This window comes from Mirounga angustirostris, unplaced genomic scaffold (genome assembly GCF_029215605.1).
Source record: "Mirounga angustirostris isolate CCGP_5_RB_7025 unplaced genomic scaffold, mMirAng1.0.hap1 SCAF_8, whole genome shotgun sequence".
Taxonomy (NCBI): domain Eukaryota; kingdom Metazoa; phylum Chordata; class Mammalia; order Carnivora; family Phocidae; genus Mirounga; species Mirounga angustirostris.
The window spans coordinates 93,259,113-93,278,197 of record NW_026991716.1 but is presented as its reverse complement, the minus strand read 5'-3'; the positions used below and the strand labels follow the sequence as shown (position 1 = coordinate 93,278,197).

Here is a 19,085-nt window from a genome sequence, read left to right as displayed (position 1 = left end):
AGAAAGCTTGGAGTAAGGCTGGCAGCAACAGAAGAATAGCAATAAAGGTTTTGCAGGCTTGAAATGGCCATAGTAGGGAGAGGTAGACAGCTCTTAGGCCCATCAAAGCCATCGCAGAGCCACCTAGAAAGCCATCTAAAAGGCAGAAACTATGGTGAGCACACAGATGATTTATGAACAAATTGGAATCATAGTTGCAAGATCATTACTTGACATACAGCATGTGCTGAACACCTATTCCCCATCAAATAGGGCAGAGCAGAAAAAGCACGAACTAGAAAATCCCATCTAGCTGAAGAAGAGTGGCTTCTAAGTGTCATGGTTTCTTATTATCAGAATGAAGATATGGGCTTATCCCTTAGTAATTTTAATTTTTAAAATAGAGAATGTCTTTTGTAGAAAAAGTTAGGCTTTTTTTTTCCTCTTAAATATTATTCCTAGTCTAGGAACCTATGAAATAAAGATTCTTTACCTTATAAATTTCTTTCTTTCTTTTTTTTTTTTTAAGATTTTACCTATTTTAGAGAGCACTAGCGGGGTTGGGACGGGAGTAGGGGGAGGGTCAGAGGGAGAGGGAGAGAGAATCTCAAGCAGACTCTGCACTGACATGGGGCTCCATATCACAACCCTGAGATCATGACCTGAGCCAAAATCAAGAATTGGACACTTAACCGGCTAAGCCACCCAGGCACCCCCCTTATAAATTTCTTTCTAGCCTTTTTTTTCATAGTTTATTTAACCTCACTTCTAATACATCTAATTAAAAAAAGGTTACTTGCAGATCAGTTTGAACTGAATTTGTAATGTTTTGTCACCTTGAAAAGCTAGCTAATAGAGGGGAGAGTCTTTAATATGAGGGTATTTAGTAAAGCTTTTCAGAGATTGCTAGCATTCTGTAAAACAGGTAATAACTCAGTCCTAAAAGCACTCATCTAGAATAATAACAAAGTACTGCAGGGACCTCACTATTGAGAAACTTTGTTTTTCAGGACTTGGTGTACTTTTAAAGTTTAGCATCTTATTTATCTTGCAAATAATTTAACTCTGTGGAAGATATTTACTGCTTCTGATCGGGGTTTTTGTATGTTTGTTTTCTAAATCACTACCCTCCGTCTGTTTGTACAAGCCACAAACCTTGTTATCTTTAATTTCTTAATTATTTTCTTTTTTTATTTCCCCATTCCCATATTCTCTCCCCCACCCCTTTTCACTCCATCAGCGAGTACTGATAGCCCTACTTCCAAAAATGTATCTTAAATTATCTTTTCTCTATCTCCATTGATAATACTCTTCCCTAAGCCATCCCATCTCTTATCCTCCCATGCAGGAGTCCCTTAACTGGTGTCCCTGCTTCCATTTTTTTGACCCACTACAATCCATTCTCCATATAGTGGCTAGAGTAATTTTTTTTTTAAGATTTTATTTATTTATTTCGACAGAGACAGTGAGAAAGGGAACACAAGCAGGGGGAGTGGGAGAGGGAGAAGTAGGCTTCCTGCGGATCAGGGAGCCCAGTGTGGGGCTCTATCCCAGGACCCTGGGATCATGACCTGAGCCGAAGGCAGACACTTAACGACTGAGCCATCCAGGTGCCCCTAGGGTAATTTTTAAAACACAAATCTTACTATGCTTTTCTCCCACTTGAAACCCTCATGTGTTCCTGTTGCATCTAGAATAAAATTGAAACTTATTTCTAAGCTATGTGTGACCTGGCCCCCCATCTACCTTTCTAAACTCACTGTACCCTCTCCTTTCTTTGTTCATGATGCTGTATGTAGGCAGCCTGGCCTTCTTCCTGCTCCTCTCAAACCCAGACTCATTCACACTGCCCCTTTCCCAAAGCTCTTGTACTGGCCCTCCCTACTTTCCTTGACTGGCTCCTTGACATCCAGGTCTTAGGTCAAAGATTACTTACTCAAAGTTACCTTTTATGACCCCCATCCTAAGAATACATCCTTCTTTTAATTCTCCTATATCTATCATCTTTCTTTAATGGTACTTAATCACTTTTTAAATTAACTTTTTCATTTATTTTCTACCTTATTTGTTTGTCTCTCCTTATTTATCTCTTACAGTTGATTCAGCTGTAAGCTCTATCAGAACAAAGATTTTGTTTATCTTGTTCATCACTGTATCACCAGCATCTAGAAAGTACCAGGCCTATAGTAGGTGCTCAAAAATATTCGTTAAATAAAAGAACATTATATTTAATGGTAGCATTTCCTAGAGTGTGTTCCTTAAAATACTAGTCCTGTGAAATTCCTTTTTATGATCTTTATAATGTACCTGAATATAAATTAAAGGCTCTAAGATTACATTCCCAAAACTTGACAATAGAACTTTTGCATAATACCTATTAATGTTTCCTGGAAGCATTGTTTATGAATTGATTTATGAATTTAAGAAAATGCTGGTGTAAGCAAACAGTTCTTGTGCTGTTACCTCATGGACATTGTTACTTACTTTTCTTTATGCCACAATTTTATATGCCCCCATACGTTAAGTCCTATGGTAGCAATTAGGGATTAAAACAAGGAACAAGGCACAATATATGTCCTCAAAGAACACACTGACCATAATCCAGTTACTACAACAAATGTAGTAGAGGCATACAGTGTGGTTGGACCACAGAGAAAAAAGACTAACTCTGCATTAGGGATGTTGGAATTCATCATTAGATGATGATCTCTTGGGTAGAATTGTATTTTTTTTTTTTTTTTAAGATTTTATTTATTTGACAGAGAGAGAGCGAGCAGGAACACAAGCAGGGGGAGTGGGAGAGGGAGAAGCAGGCTTCCTGCCGAGCAGGGAGCCCGATGTGGGACTCGATCCCAGGACCCTGGGATCATGACCTGAGCTGAAGGCAGACGCTTAACGACTGAGCCACCCAGGCGCCCTAGAATTGTATTTTTTATTTATTTTTATTTTTTTAGTATCCTCTGGGGTAGAATTTTGAAGGATGTAGGGATTTATCAGAGAATAAGGAAGCAAGGAAGTTGTAAGTATATGCACTCATTGGTATTGCCACCTGTTTAGTTTAATAAATTTGGTAATTAGTAAGAAACTAGATTACTTCTAATGGTTTTAAACAGCATAATAATAATAAAAAAGCTCTCTTGATTTAGTTTGCCTTCCACATCCACAGAAAGCTTAAGAGTAGACTTCTAGCTTAGACTGTTTTTTAGGTTAAGTTGCCTTTTAGTTTAGTTGAAGCAATACACTGGTCCAGAAAGTCATGTTGTCCTCTTGCACTTAGAGTGAAAACCAGCGGAGACTGGTTTTCATCCTTGAGCAGCACATACCAGAATTGTCTGCAGAGCTTTAAATCAAAACAGAAAAGCAGATGCCTGGGTCCCTTTGCAGACTTTCTAAATCACAACCTCTACTCATGTTGAAAACCTCTAAAGTAGAGAGATTCCTAGTTAGCCAATGTAAGATACTTTTACTATGCCACAGTTGTTTTTCATTTCTGGAACATGAGAAACATTCATGTTTAACTATAAGCACAAACATTACCAAGTGAAATAGCATGATTTTCTTGACTAACCCTAATGACTCAGTTCCATTAGCATCATAATCAAAATTGATTGTACATATTTTAACACCCATATATATTTGTGTGTCTGTGCATGTGTGTGTAATACAACTCACTTTTCTTTGTAAGCCATTTAAATTTTTTTCAACTTTTTTTGACAGTTTTTTGACATTATAGAATTATTTTAAGAGAAATCTAGATTTGGATTTCTAACTTAGACTTTTAAATATATCATTTTATTATTGTACCTTATAGCACTTCCATTTTTTAAGTACTCTTACATTACATAATTGAGATTATGATGTTCAAGATGATATAAATTATGCCTGTTTTATTTGGTGCTGCTTCTAACAAAGTCATGTGGGGCTTCAAGCAAAGCTATGTTTTTTGAGGTTGGTAGAAGAAAATAGGCGTAGGTTTTAATTCTTAGAAGATTGAATCTATTCTGATTCAAACAGAGTTAATAAATACTATAGTTTACATAAAAATAATGAATGAAAGAATGAATAATGTTTAGAGAATTCAAGTTAAAATGTAATACTTTTGATTTATCTAGCCAAACGTCTCAAGTCCAGCACCAGCTTTGCAAACATTCAAGAAAATTCAAACTGAAATCTACAAAACGGAGAATTAACATCATATTCCATGGATGAGTGGTGGAAGATACAGCTTGGTCCAAAAGAGGATGAACTGATTCGACAACTCAAGTTCCCTAAGAAATGCAAGGACTTCAGATTTATTTTTAAATACGAATTTTCCATTTTTCTTTCCTTTCCATCCTTTTTTTAAGGGTTTGGGTATTTTTAATTTCTAGGCCTAGCAATGTCATCTATTTTAAAGTGTGTTTGTTATAATAACAAAAGATGCAAGAACAATCTTTGTTTTATTTTGTAGGCATATTATTCCTGTTTGAGACTCCTGGTATCTCCTTATTAATGTAGTACTTAAGTAGCAAAGTTTTTGAAGACTAACATTTAAAAATTAATCAGTTATGGCAAAGACTTTGGAAAAAGAAATACACTTGCCAAAAGTAGCCGGTCCGAAGATTAATTTAAATTCGCCATTGCAGTATTACTGTTACATATATATTTAATATGTCACACATTACAAATAATATGTGATTCAATCTCTAGGTCCCTTAAAGTCATTTTTGAAACCACTAATTATAAACTTCCCTAGCAATTTTTAGAAGCAGGAAGGCACATTACATTTATCTTTGTAAAAAGATTTGTGGTAACTGATTTCTTACTTAACTTTTATAAATATATTTTGCACCTTATTTTTGCCTTTATTTCATAAGTAATTTGAAATCACTGGACTGCTGTATTATATTCAGGGCAAGATGGATTCTTTTTCTACCAGGGATTTGCATTGTGAATTACATTAAGTTATTTGGCAATTTATAATTTATTACTACTTTAAATCAAACATAGCATTATCACAATACATTTAAGTTGTGATTTTTTTTAAAATGAAGATTCTCTTGGGTTATATGGAGATTTTTGGAGGGGAGAGAAAGGAGAGGTAAAAAAAACTGAAGGCCCAGAAAATAGCTAGGGAAGGACCTGAGGGGATGCTCACTATAAGACTGTTGAATGGTTCATGTTGAGGGCATGAGTGAAGATGAGAGTCTGATGCAGAAAGCAGTTAGGTTAAGATGCTTATTTTTTTCTAAATTATTTAAACAGATAAACGTGATACGATGGAAATGAAGTCAGATATTTCACTATCAGAAAGCAAATTCTATTTTGGAATGTTTATGTCAACTTTTTTTTAAAAAAGCTGCATTTCAGAATTGGGCATAGCTTTTTTTCCTCAGGTTTTTAGTGTTAGGTATTTCATTTGTTAATTCCTTCTTGCTCTCTGGGTGAAAATAGGCTTTGTTTTAAATGTTGAGAGTATGAGAAATAAGGGTTAGGTTAAATAGTACAAGAATTTTAATCCCTTTGTATGCTATAAAATGCTCTGTAATGAGACAAGAAAGTGTTTTTAATTTTTTTAGATGTTTACCGTATATGCAGAGTGAGCAAGAAGGCTCATCTTTGGATATGTAACGTATCCGCAAACTGTTACAGTTTTTCTAGTCTGCTGTGATCCCTTTAAAATGTGCTGGGGTTTATTCCACGGTCACTCTTCATGCTGCTCATACTAATAGCACTGTCTTGATTTGAAGCATAGAGTTGAGGGCCATTGAAAGCAATCTTTCACTAATGCAGATAAAACCAGTTTATATGTGCAGAGTTACAAAGTGGCGTATTTGAATAAGTAGTGACTCTTTGATCACCTTTCAATGTTACATATTTCTAAAAACCATTGCTTTTGGATATGATTGCTAATAAGCCCTTTAAAAGAGAAAAAACAACCTTGACTATTTTTCTGGTTGAGTCATTGCCTTTAGAAGTAGCATCAGCAATAGATTTCAAAAATAAGTATTAAGCGTTACACTAAAGTGTATAAATACTTCATTTTTTAGTCATATTGAAAAATTCTTTGCCTAGTTTTAAATTCTGAGACACATAGCATATGTGTGTGCATTAGATCATCTTTAGCTTTTTGACACTTTGAAATAAAGAAAGTAAGGAAATTGCAGTGCCATATTTGTTTTTGTTTTTTGCTTTGTTTTGTTTTGAAAGAGAGAGAGAGACAGAGAGCAAGTGGGGGGAGGGGCAGAGGAGGAGGGAGAGAGAGAGAATCCTAAGCAGGCTCCATGCTCAGCACGGAGCCCAATGCAAGGCATGATCTCACAACCCCGAGATCATGACCTGAGCCAAAAATCAAGAGTTGGATGCTTAACTGACTGAGCCACCCAGATGTCCCAAGCCATATTTGATTTTTAAATGCATTTTTAAAACTTATGAGTTTCTGAGAGGTCTGCTATAATTCTTGTATTTGTTCTAATACATGTAATGTTTTTGTTGTTTTTTGGCTACCTTTGAGATTTCCTCTTAATTTTTGATTTTCAGCAGTTTTGTTTTTTTTTTTAATTTTATTTATTTATTTGAGACAGAGAGAATGAGAGACAGAGAGCATGAGAGGGAGGAGGGTCAGAGGGAGAAGCAGACTCCCTGCCGAGCAGGGAGCCCGATGCGGGACTCGATCCAGGACTCCAGGATCATGACCTGAGCTGAAGGCAGTCGCTTAACCAACTGAGCCACCCAGGCGCCCGATTTTCAGCAGTTTTATTATGATGTGTGTAGGTATATTTTTCTTTGTATTCTCCTTGGGATTCTCTGAGCCTCTTGGATCTTTTTGTTGTCTTTTATTAATTTTGGAAAATTCTCAGCCATTCTACTATCAAATATACTTCTGCCCTCTTCTCTCTCATCTCCTTCTGGGATTCCAATTCGATTTGTTAGGTGATGTGATACTGTCCCACAGCTATTGGATGCACTCTTCTGTTATATTTTACTCTGACTTTCTCTTTGAATTTCAGTTTAGATCATTCCTTTTTTTTTTTTTTTTTAAGATTTTATTTATTTGAGAGAGAGAGAGAGAGAGAATGAACAAGGGGAGGGGCAGAGGGAGAGGGAAAGAATCTCAAGCAGACTCCCTGCTGAGTACAAAGCCCAACATGGGGCTCAGTTTCACAACTCTGAGATCATGACCTGAGCTGAAGTCAAGAGGCAGTTGCTCAACTGACTGAGCCACCCAGGCACCCCAGTATTTTGTTTGTTTTTAAAGATTTATTTATTTGAGAGAGAGAAAGAGCACAAGTGCAAGTGGGAGGGAGAGAGAGAATCCTCAAGCAGACTCCCCACTGAGCGTGAAGCCTGACATAGGGCTTGATCCCAGGACCCTGAGATCATAATCTGAGCCAAAACCAAGAGCTGGCTGCTCAACCAACTGAGCCACCCAGGTGCGCCAGATCCTTTAGTATTTTATTCACAGTTATTTTGAAGTTCCTGTTGGGTAGTATCAGTATCTGGGCCATCTCTGGATCTAGTTCTGTTGACTACTTTATCTCTTGACAATATTATTGTCATTTTCTTCTTGATTTTTAATTTGTCTTACAATTTTTGATTAATGCCAGACATTGCATGGAAAAGAACAGTAGAAACTGGGATAAAATAGTATTCATACCTGCAAATGGGCAAACCTTTCTATCAGGCTATTAGTATGGAGCAAACTGAATATCTCCTACCAGTAGTTCATCTGGGTTTGGGTTTTATTGTTAATATCATTACCTTCAGCATATTATAGGTTTCAAATTCCTCCAGTGGTGGACTGCTGCTACTTTGTGTTTGGTGTGTGGCCTGAAATGCCAGAGAGTTTTTCTCAGTGTTCCTAGTTCACCTTCAGCTTTCAGCAGACTGTGCATACCTGTGCAACAAATGGGATCTCTCTCCATGGTCCTGTCCCTCCCTCTGCTGTAGAGTTCTGTTGCTGGTTTCTTTGTGCAAGGCTTATAGTTGGGGCAGGCAGTCTCATGCAAGTTCTGGGCTCTTGAGTTTTAGGGTGGGCCTCCCTCTCCCCATGGCAATTAGACTCTGCATTGTAATGGGGTGAGGTCTTAAATGGGAGTGAGTTTTCTGTCCCTCTCTCACTGGTAGCAGACCTCTGCTTTGTATCAGTGAAGGATCCTGGGGACAGGTGTGTTTCCTGCCTTCCTGCAGCATCTGATGGCTTTTGCTTCAACTCCTCCTCTACCACAGTCAACCTTTTCTTGGGACTAGGGGACAGGAATGTTTTGTAGCCCTCCTCTAGTGGCAGATGGCTTTTTCTTTGTATGGAAGGTGGACATGGGTTTCATGCCTCTCTCCCAGTGGTAGCTGGTTGTCATCTGCTCATCTCACCAAAAGGAGGCTCTTTCAATTCTCCTGATTTGCCCGCAGTCTTTCTTTCACCCAGGGAGGCCTATGGAAAAGTGCTGGCAAATGGGGCAGACGCCTTGTATCCATGGCCCCCAGAGATTCTAAATTGTCATATTAGCCCACACTTGGTCTTTAAGCTTTTGTTAACATTTCAGGTTTTTTTCCTCTTACTTTTTTGGCTGCTACTCTTCCTCCTGTACTCTGAACAAAGCAAAACAGTTTATAGGAGCAGTGCTTATGTCTTTCTATATCCTAAGTGGGACTAGAACTCACTGACTGCTTCTGTGTTGTCAACTCTTAAATTTTTACTTGACAGCAAATTGCTCAGTAGTTTGTTGAATACATTCAAAGAGGTAAAATAGGCAGTGAAGGCCTTAGCAAGTTGACTGGAATTGTGGCGATTGGAGGTCCCAGTACACTGCAATCATGTCTACTATGTCCTATAATGGAGGTGTCATCATGGCCATGAATGGGAAGAACTGTGTGACCATTGCTGCCAACAGGCGCTTTGGGAGCCAGTCCAAGGTGGTGACCACAGACTTCCAGAAGATCTTTCCCATGGGTGATTGGCTGTACATAGGCCTGGCTGGGCTCACCACCGATGTCCAGACTGTTGCCCAGCACAAGTTCCAGCTGAACCTGTATGAGCTGAAAGAAGGTCGGCAGATCAAGCCTTATACCCTAATGAGCATGGTGGCCAACCTCTTGTATGAGAAATGGTTTGTCCTCTACTACACAGAGCCAGTCATCACTGGGTTGGACCTGAAGACCCTTAAGCCCCTCATTTGCTCTCTAGACCTTATTTGGTGCCTGCTCCAAATAAATGTATGGGGTGTGCAAGTCCTTCTCGGGGCCTGACATGGATCCAGAACACCCGTTTGAAACCATACCGCAAACCATGCTGAATGCTGTGGATTAGGATGCACTGTCAGGCATGGGAGTCATTGTCCACATCATTGAGAAGGACAGAATTATCACCAGGACACTGAGGGCCTGAATGGAATAACCTGTTCTCAGAGCCTACTTTTTTTTTTTAATAAAATAGTTTTGTTTTCTAAAATAAAACAAAAGGTAAAGAGGTAAAACAAAAAACAAGATTGACAATTATGAAAGCCATAAAAAGGAACCAAATCCCAAATAAAAAAAATATGGTAGCTGAAATTAACTCAGTGGAAGGGTTTTATGGCAAATAAGACATAGTTAAAGAGTTAATTCAAAATATGTTAAGAAGAATATCTCCAGAAGGAAACGTGGAAAGAAAAAATTTTGGAACTACAGATTGGGTAGGGGATGGGTAAGAGGTATAGAGGATGCATTAAGAAGATTTAATATAAATGTAGTTAGTGTCCCTAAAGCAAAGGAGAAAGAAAATGGGATGGAGGCAATTTTTGAAAAGATTAATAGCTGAGAATTTTCAAAACTGGTGAAAAATGTTGTCACAAATTAAGAAGTCTAAGCAGAATTTAAAACAAACCAAAAGACCTAGTCACATTCAAAGCAGATGAAAACCAAAGAGAAAATCTTATAAAACAGCTAAAGATATGTTACCCTTAAAAGAGCAATAATCAAACTTACTGCTTGTTTCTCAAGAGAAATAATGAAAGCCAGAAAGACAAATATTTTCAGAGTGCTAAAAGAAAGTAACTGATAATTTAGAGTTATATGCCCAGTCAAAAATGGTCTTCAAAATTAAAAGAGGGAATAATGGCATCTCTGGATATAAAGACAGAAAGTTCTCACAAGCAGGCCTACCTTTTAAAGGAAATACTAAAAACAGTTCTTCAGGCAGAAGTAAAATAAGCCTAGGTGGAAACTCAGAGGCATTGGAAGAAAAGATTGATCTAAAGGGAAAAATATATGGATAAAGTTAAATAATAATGACTGTATACAACAATATTCTGTGGGGTGTCTCTATATTCTCTCTTTTCATTAATCTATATGTATGAAAGAATGAATAGAATGAAAACCGAACAATGGCATAAAAGTCAAGAGGGGATTATTTTTGGAGTCAAGATGTTTTAAGGTCATTGCATTATCTGAAAAGATTATTTCTTTAGGCTGTTCTGGAAGTAGAATGGATTGTCAAACAGGTACTGGTAAAGAACTAAAAAGACTGAAGATACATTCAGGACTGAAGATACATTCTGACTCAGATCCAATTCCATTCCTTTCATTACATCTTTTAGGATTTTCTTCTGCTCTTGACTCTTTGTATTTCTTAAGGAAGCAGCTTGCTATAAAAGAGAAAGCAGGGGCTTTAGAATCAATCAGACCTGCGCTTAAACTCCTGCTTTTCCCCTTACTTGGGCAAGCAATTTACTTCTCTGAGCCTTCACTTTGGGAGGGCTGTGAAAATGGTAGGTAGTAATACTGGCCTCACAAGATTATTGTGCAAATTAAGTATACGAAGAGCCTACAGTGTGATGCCCGATATCCAGTACTTCATATTGCTCAGTAGGTACTCGTTTTTCCCCTTATGGACGGCACTGTGCAGCTGGCACTTGATTATTCACCCTCTCACATTGTTTCCTAGGTTCCTTATATTGGTGATTATTATCCCTCCTCTCCTGACTCGATTGTAATCTTCTCTAGTTCCGGGACTATGTATCTCCCTTTCCTCTCGTACCCCTAGTTCAGTGAATAGTGTTTGGAGGAAGAGTAAAACTTGCTTGAGGAAAACATGTGTAAATGAGATGAAATACATTCCTGCACTATACATTATGTTGGAAGGTACCTTTGTAGCAGTTCTACCCAGAAGGATATTTGAGACCTTGAAGAAAAGTCCTTCAGCTGCCCATGAGAAGCATAAATGGTGAGAACATGTTTAATGGACAGAGAGAAGTGCCATTTTACCGTGCAGGAACCCTCCAGTTTAAGTCCTGAAGATTCCAGACTGGAGGCAGTGCTGAGTATCATGGATTGCTGCCCTTAAAACTAGCGTCTTAAATTGTATATAATACCTTTTCTGGGCAAGAGTCCCATTTACTTAATCTCTGCTAGATGAGTATATATTAGATCTGACTGTTGAAAAATACCAAGTTAAACCAGACCGTTAAAAAAAAAATCAACATGATGCCCATAACTGGCTTAATTTATCTTTCCCTTCAGTAATCCCACATATTACCTACTTATTTGCTGTAATGAACATGCCATTCAGCTGAAATAAGATTAACTGCTTAAACCGTGGCATTACAGGCAGAGAACTTTAATGCCGCTTTGTGTTTCATTGTGAAGTTCAGCAGTTAAACGATGTGGTGTTGCCGTTCCTTCCTTTGTAATCAAGATGGTGTCACTTAGGGTTAGTGCTCCGCAGCCAATTCTCCTGGTGGAATATTTGAAGCAACAAATTTATGTCTAGGTTACAGCCTGGCAGCAATAACAACCTTCAGAATCAAACCTGTTGGCCCAATCAGCACTCAAGTCGCACTGCTCTTTGTGAGGCCCCCTCTGCTCTAATGGTGATGGAAATCTCGCCTGCCATGACTGTGGAAGGCAAATTGGAAGGGGGCTTGGCCATGCATCTGGAAAACAGCTCTGTGATGACTCAGGTCGGATCAGAGTTCAGAATGTTAACCCAAGTTCCTCCCAAGTGAACGAACATTCACCTGTTCTCTGCATCAAGGTCAAATCCCACTTCAGTGGAGCTTTTCTAGACTGTTCCAGCCCCCACTCATCTCTCTTTTCTTCGAAGTTTAATTGCAATTACAGTTCTCTCTCTATAAGGCTATCAATTTACATGGTTCATATCATTGTCCTATATGGGCTAACACTGTCCCTTCAGTTAGAAGTCCAGGACTAGCATCTACATGGTCCCGGGCCCAAAGGGGCATGTTATTTAACAGTTGCTCATTGACTGAAGGAAACACCCTCTGTGTGATGTGACCCGTCATGACTCTGCCTGGATATCCACAGTGGGGACTATCAGCCTCAGCTGAGCCTGCAAGGGTCCCCTATCCTAATCATGTCTTCTCCTCTGTGGAGCATATTCCAGAGAGTGAACATGGTGACCAACAGATTTGTCCATCCATTCATTGATTTTTTTTTTTTACACTCGGTAAATATTTATTAAGCATCTACAATGTACCAAGTCTTTTCAGAACTCCAAGAACTGAGAAACTTCTTGCTAACCATTTTGGTGGAGATGGGGAAAACAGTTTAAAAGAGCTAGACGAAAACTTTCTTCTCACAGAGTACCCTTCAGCCCCAATTTTTGGGCAGGAACACCTATAACGCTTCCTTTCCCTGTTTGTTTATTTACCTATTCTTCCCATTCTCACTTCTCCTCCCCTCAAACCACTGTGCTACATGGGACTGTTCCTCCCCTGCTTCCCTGGCTGTGACAATAGCAGGCTATTGAATTTTTCTGTGTGAAACTGGTTTGCTCAGGTCTCTGCCAAGCCGGCTGCACTTGCTAGGTTGGATGGATTCCAGGCATGCTCCGCTGGGTAGGATTTAGTGTGGGTCAGGATTCCTTAGTGGGTAGGAAGAGGGTGGGGAGAGAAGAGGGAGATTAGGTTGGTTCTGCCCTCTCTGCCTAAGGAATTAGATGAATTGTTTAATGAATTATAAACAGGGAGCCCTGCCTTGGATCTACTTCCACGCTGAGCCCAATACTTTTGACCCCTCCAGAGGAAAGCCGGACCCTCAATCACCCCTGGGGCGATCTGAGGCTGTTGTGGGCATGTCAGAACAGCTGACATCCAAGCTGGACCTCTTGGAAAACCTGAGGTCACTCTCTTGACAGCTGTGAATCCAATAATGAAGCACCCTAGTCTGCTTCCTTCATTTTTCTGGCAGGACTAGGGGCTATCCTAGAATGGTAGACTGTTAGAACCAAGGGGGGCCTTCATCACCCTTTATTCCAGGCTTCCTTATTTTTCAGGTGTAGCAATGACAACTAGTTGAAGTGGTTTACCCAGGTAGATGGAGCCGTGTGGCAAAGCCAGGGCTGTGACCCATGTCCCCTGACTCCCAGACTACAGCCAGGACTACAGCGTGCCATCTCTCCGCATTCCCTTTTTCCATCACTCTGTTCCCATGCCTCCTTTTACTGCCTCTCTCTTGACTGATGCATCTGTTTTTCTTCCTCTTAAATTTCAAAAGCAGAAACTACCAGTGTCAAAAGGAAAACAAAAATGAGCAAAACTGTTTTCGTGGACACTCTCCTAACACCTTAGATTTGTCTAGTTTGCTAATAAATATTTCTTAGATGCCAATGTGCTTAAGCATTCATTTCATTGAATTTGCTGTGGACTCATAAGTGTTTATTAAGTCTATTTCTAATAGGAAGAGCATATTTTTTTCTTTTTTAGTTCAGACTTGTTTTGATTACAAGTGGCAGAAACCCAACTCAAACTAGCTTACACATAAGAGGAGATTTATTGGATTCCATAGCTGGAAAGTCCAGGAAGTGATCTCACTTCTGGTTTGCCTGGACTCGGGAACTCAACTAGTTGCCCTATGCACCCTTTGTCCACTTATCTTTGTTGCCTTCATTCTTTCCCACTACAGACAGGTGCTCTCCATGTAGTAAAAAAAAAAAAAAGGCTGCTGGCAGTCCTCATTCACATACTTCCAAAACGTAACACGCCTTCTCCTCCAGCTCCAAATTGAAAAGTCTCAGAAAAGGGCTCTAATTGGCCTAGACTGGGGCACACGTTGCCCATTCCCGGACCAGTCACTGTGCCTAAGAGAATGAAGTACTATGAGTGTCTGGGCCTATAAGGTTCTATGCTTGGCTCTTCCTACCGCTAACACACACACTCATGTCTCTGTTCATCGGGTTAAAAGGCAGAGTCCTGCAACTTGGCAGCCTTGCCCAAATCCTATAGAGTGGCAGAGAAGTATCTACAAAGACAAAATTGAAAGACAATTATTTGAAAAGACAAATTGGTAGACTCCTACTTTAAACCCCTTCCCTGTGTTGCCTGGAAACAATGTACTGAGTGCTTTGGAGTAGATCTCTCCCTGGCACCTGCTTTGCATTCCCACTGTGTACCTCACTTGTCATTAGCACTGTAGTATCTGCTCACTGCCGTCAACTGCCTTCTCTCCCTTTCCTGACCACTTAACACATTACCAGGTTAATACTCTTGTACTGCAGTTCTGATCTTATTTGCACATTTACTCAAAAATCTTCTTGACAGGAAATCACAACAGTCAAAGTCTACTGATTGCTCAGGTTTGGAAATTGTGACCTGAGTAGAGTTTGAGCGGGGCAATATGAGATACAGTACAGCTTTCTGGCTTCCTTTTGATTTCACTCTAGCCGTAGTTAGTGTCAGATCCCACAGGTTAAGGGCTTCTTCGTTCCACAAAACTGCCCCCAACCTCTCACTTTCAGATGCCAGTCACAAGTCCTATGTTGTCCCCTATACTTCGGACTGACTGATTATAATCGGGGTTCCCACAACCCTCTTTTTGGGCTTGATAATTTCCTAGAATGACTTAACTCAGGGAAACACATATTTATCAGTTTATTATATAATTAAGAATATGATAAAGAATACAGATGAACAGTCACATGCAGAGATACATGGGAGAGGTCCAGGAGGATCCTGAGTGCAGGAGCTTCTGTCCCTGTGTAGTTGGGGTGCATCATCCTCCCCACATGTGGATGTGTTTACCAACCCAGAAACTCTCTGAATCCCCTATACTTTGGGGATTTTTATGAAGGCTTCATCACGCAGGTATGATCGATTATTAACTCAATCTCTAGCCCCTTTCTAAATCTTCCCAGAGAATAGGGGGTGGGATTTAAAATTCCAAGCTTCTAATTATGGCTTCATCTTTCTGGTGACCAACTCCCATTCTGAAAGCTATTCAGGAGACCACCAAGAGTTGCCTCATTAGAACAAAAAACACACCCAGGAAGTTCCAAGCAATTTAGGAGCTGTGTGTCTGAAACGAGGGTCAAAGACCAAATATTAGAACAAAAGATGCTCCTAATGCTCTTATCACTTAGGAAATTAGAAGAGTTCTAGGAGCTTCATGCCAGGACCTGAGAAGCAGAGACCAATATATGTGTTTACTATTACTTCACAAAGTCCTTTATCTTCCCCTTTCCCTCCATCCTGCTGCTTGGAATATGGCTCACCCAGGATGGGGTGAATGTGTGATAGCCTGGTGTGAAAAGAGTGAAAAGGTAGGTATCTGTTTTGGGGGACTTGGTAGGAGCAATGCTACTTCCTAAAAGTGACCAAGGGCAAGGCTTTCAACTCCTTTCTTTCTCTGCTTTGGTCCTTAATCTACCAGTACAAATCCCTTGAACATCCAATGTCTGATTTGGTAAAATAATAAAAATGTTCTATAATGTGTTTGGTTTTCATTTCATGAATAAGAAACACTAAACAATAGAGGGATAAAGATGCATTCTCAGTTTGAAAATGGAAATACATTTAAATAATAATAAAAAGAAGAGCTCCAACTTATTGACAGTTTTTGATGTTTTAAGCATTGTGCTAAGTATTTTAAAACATTATGTCATTTAATCCTAACAACAATCTGATGTGTTTAATACTGTTTTTAGCTCCATTTTCCGGATAAGAAAACTGATACTTAGAAAGGTGAAGCATACGTAGAATCACACAATAAGAACGGATCTGCATGACTTCAAAACCCATATTCCTAAGCAATATTCTGAAGTTGTGAAGAAAATATGTTTTACTAACTCAAGATCTCTTTAACAGCTTCATTTTGCAAATGAGTGGCAGTCAGGCTCCCCACAGGAAACAGAATTCACCCCAGACAAGTTGGATGAAAAGAATGGAACAAAGGGGCTACCTCAAGAGCTGCAGGCAGGGTCGAGAAAATGAATGAGGAAGTTTGAGTCTGACACTGGCAGGAAGCTGTTATTTCACCTAGGACTGAAGGGGCCAAGGGGAGGAAAATTGGCATTGGAGCCTGGTGAGAGCTAGAGCATGAAAGATGGGCCACCAGAGGGGAGCTGTAGGTGTGGAACTTCACAGCTACCAACAGAGACACAGCTCTGAAGCAGGAAGGGCAGAGAATAAGGCCCGATCGCTCTATCCTCCCACCCTCTCATCTGAGGGCGTCAGTCTCCTTGGGCACAGAGCAGGGCAGGGAGGGATGGAGAATGAATCTTGAAGCAAGCCGACTCCATCTCTGAGCTACAACAGCTCTGTAATCCAGCCATCACTCAGACTTTTATAAAAAATGGTCTCTTTTGGGCAATTCGAGGGAAAAGCCCCACAGGATCAAGGGCAGCTCTCAGAACTCAGGAGCCCTCACTTCTGCTGTTTTGCAAGACGGTGATCTGCTGGACGGCAGGGGCATCTTGCAGGCCCAGTGTCTTCTCTAGCTAACCTCTCTAGCTAGCCTTTAGCTTTTAAATCTTAAATAAAACGCAATTGCCTATTTTCAGTTAAGGTCCAGTCTCCATTAAGGACAGTCTCAGCCTTCATTGCGGAATTCCTTCACGCCATGGGGAGGAAGAGCATCTGTCAGAGTGCAGAAGTAGATGATGGTCAGTAAGAAGCTGTTTCAATGATTAACATATATTTCTTATTTGGGACTAGTGTAGTCATTTATTTTTTGAAAATCCATGAGTATTTTATCAATAAGAACCAAAAGTTTGTTTCAAACTGCGGTAGCAGACACTTTTTTTTTTTTTAAAGATTTATTTATTTGAGAGAGAGTGAGCGAGTGAGCGAATGCTAGCGGGGGGCGGGGGGGGGCAGGAAGGGGCAGAGGGAGAAGGAGAGAGACTCTTAAGCAGACTCGGTGTGAAGCATAGAGCTAGATGCATGGCTCGATCTCATGGCCCTGAGCAGAAACCAAGAGTCAGAGGCTTAACCCACTGTGCTACCCAGGAGCCCCAGCAGATAAACACTTCTTAAAAGACCATGACAAGGCCCGTTCCACTGTTAGTTGTGTTTCTCTCATATTATTCACAAATTTTCTGTTAAAAGGAAGTAAGAGAGGTGCAGGAAACTTGTGAGAAAACATCTGGGGTGAAATGAAGAATAAGTACATTGCTAATCTACTGTCAACTTTTTAAGAAGGAAAAATGCTACAATTTTTAGTTTTCTTCCAGAGCATATTTTCTAGGCATTGGCTAAGGAAAAAAATCGGTATTGCGAAGAGAAGGAAAAGGTAAATTCTGATGATAAAAGCCTCCGGGAAGCACAAGTGATTCAGTGATACCACCGACCTGGGGTGCAATCTAGTTTTCATGAGAAACTGTTGAAAGAAGGCAGTAGCCGGCACACTCCAGTGAGGCTTTTTATAAGCACATATGGCCACCTCTGGGGCCACTAGAACATAAAGTCAAATCCTGAGGCAAATTATAAAATGGCACTCTGAGGAATTGTGAAAATAATGAGTAATTCTACTTTTCAGATAAATGATGAAACCATATTATATCTCAGTTTTTTGTGGTTAAGTTTTATTTTAAAAGTATTTTTTAAAGCTCTGTTTTTCTAAATTGTGTTTCTAACCTTGTGTTCTTTCCCAAAGCGGTTTTGTCACATTTTTCTGTTTGTGGTGGACACCAAAGGGCTAAGCTGGGGAACCTGCCCACATGTCACGTGACCGACCAGCACCAACAAGGAAGGATGTCTGGGACTCCTGCTTTGTTTTTTGCCCTGTTCGCAACCCGAGTTTCTGAGAAATTCCTGATCTCCCTGGCCTGAACTTTCCTTTTATCTCTTATTTTTGGCTTCATAAAGATCCCTCCGGGGAAAACCAGAACAAAGTACATTTGATACTCCTCTGGTGTTGGCTCCCTTCCCTCTGCTTTGATTCACATTTACCTCTTAAATTCTAGCTCCTTCCAGCACTTCAGAAACAATCCAACCAGGTTCAGTTTATCCTAAAGGCCTGGTGCTGGATTGTGCCCGCTCATTCACTCACTGAAGAGATATTTCTGGTTCCCTAAGAGAGGCAGGCAGCGTGCCAGGTACTGGGGCTCCAGCAGGGACCCAGACGGACATGGGCCCGACCTCACAGAGTTTCTGATCTAATGAAAGTACTGGTGAGGTGATGTAGAGCCCAGGCCAGGAACTAGGCAGCTCCCAGGTGAGAAAGCCAGGGATGACTAACTTAAAGATAATGGAGGCTGGACCTTAACTGAAAATAGGCAATTGCATTTTAAGATTTAAAATTGTATAGCCTTTTTAATAGGGTGGTTATTGTTTCTTTGGCTGTTTTAATTTTATATGAAAAGCACAGTTGCCTATAAAAGCATGATGATTTCCCTCTAGATTAACTGATCTTACAGATAATATAACCATAACCAAGTTTACTTGGTGGCTGCATATTCTAACTTCAGTAAAATAAGTGGAGGCCAATAAAAAGCTTCTTCAGAGCTGGTGGTATAACTCAAAGCTTTCATTTGTTTAAAAATGTTTTGAGTCATTTTGTTGGTTTAAGTAATCTCTATGCTCTATGTGGGGCTCATACTCAAGACCCCAAGATCAAGAGCCATGTGGTCTGCCAACTGAGACAGCCAGGAGCCCCACTCAAAATTTTTAAATGCTAAGTGAATGGTGGGTATTCATATGTGCAGAAAAAAAAATGAAGAACTTTTTTATGTCCAAATTCTTTTGCAGTGAAGATGGTGATTTTTTGCAAGGTGCTCCTCAGGATGGGTTTGGAACCACTGGGCTTGGATAACTTTGGAGGAGAGCGAGGTTTCTGAGAATCGGATTAGAAAACCTGGCTTCAGACAGACAGTATAGTCTCTTTCTCTTCCTTGTTCTCCTTTGTGAATATGAAAT

General features: G+C 39.9%; 1 protein-coding gene and 1 pseudogene across 1 annotated transcript in view; both read left to right on the top strand.

Moving 5' to 3' along the window:
• The window catches only part of OSTM1 (osteoclastogenesis associated transmembrane protein 1), a 32,070-nt gene extending 26,769 nt beyond the window's left edge, over window positions 1–5,301 (top strand). Inside the window, exon 6 of the mRNA XM_045865269.3 lies at window positions 4,092–5,301. Within this exon, the coding sequence (XP_045721225.2) occupies window positions 4,092–4,147 (56 nt within the window). The 3' untranslated portion in view covers window positions 4,148–5,301. The remainder of the gene's footprint in view (window positions 1–4,091) is intronic.
• A 141-nt stretch (window positions 5,302–5,442) lies between these two features.
• On the top strand, window positions 5,443–17,011 carry LOC129045523 (proteasome subunit beta type-3-like; annotated as a pseudogene).
• Window positions 17,012–19,085: the final 2,074 nt, after the last annotated feature.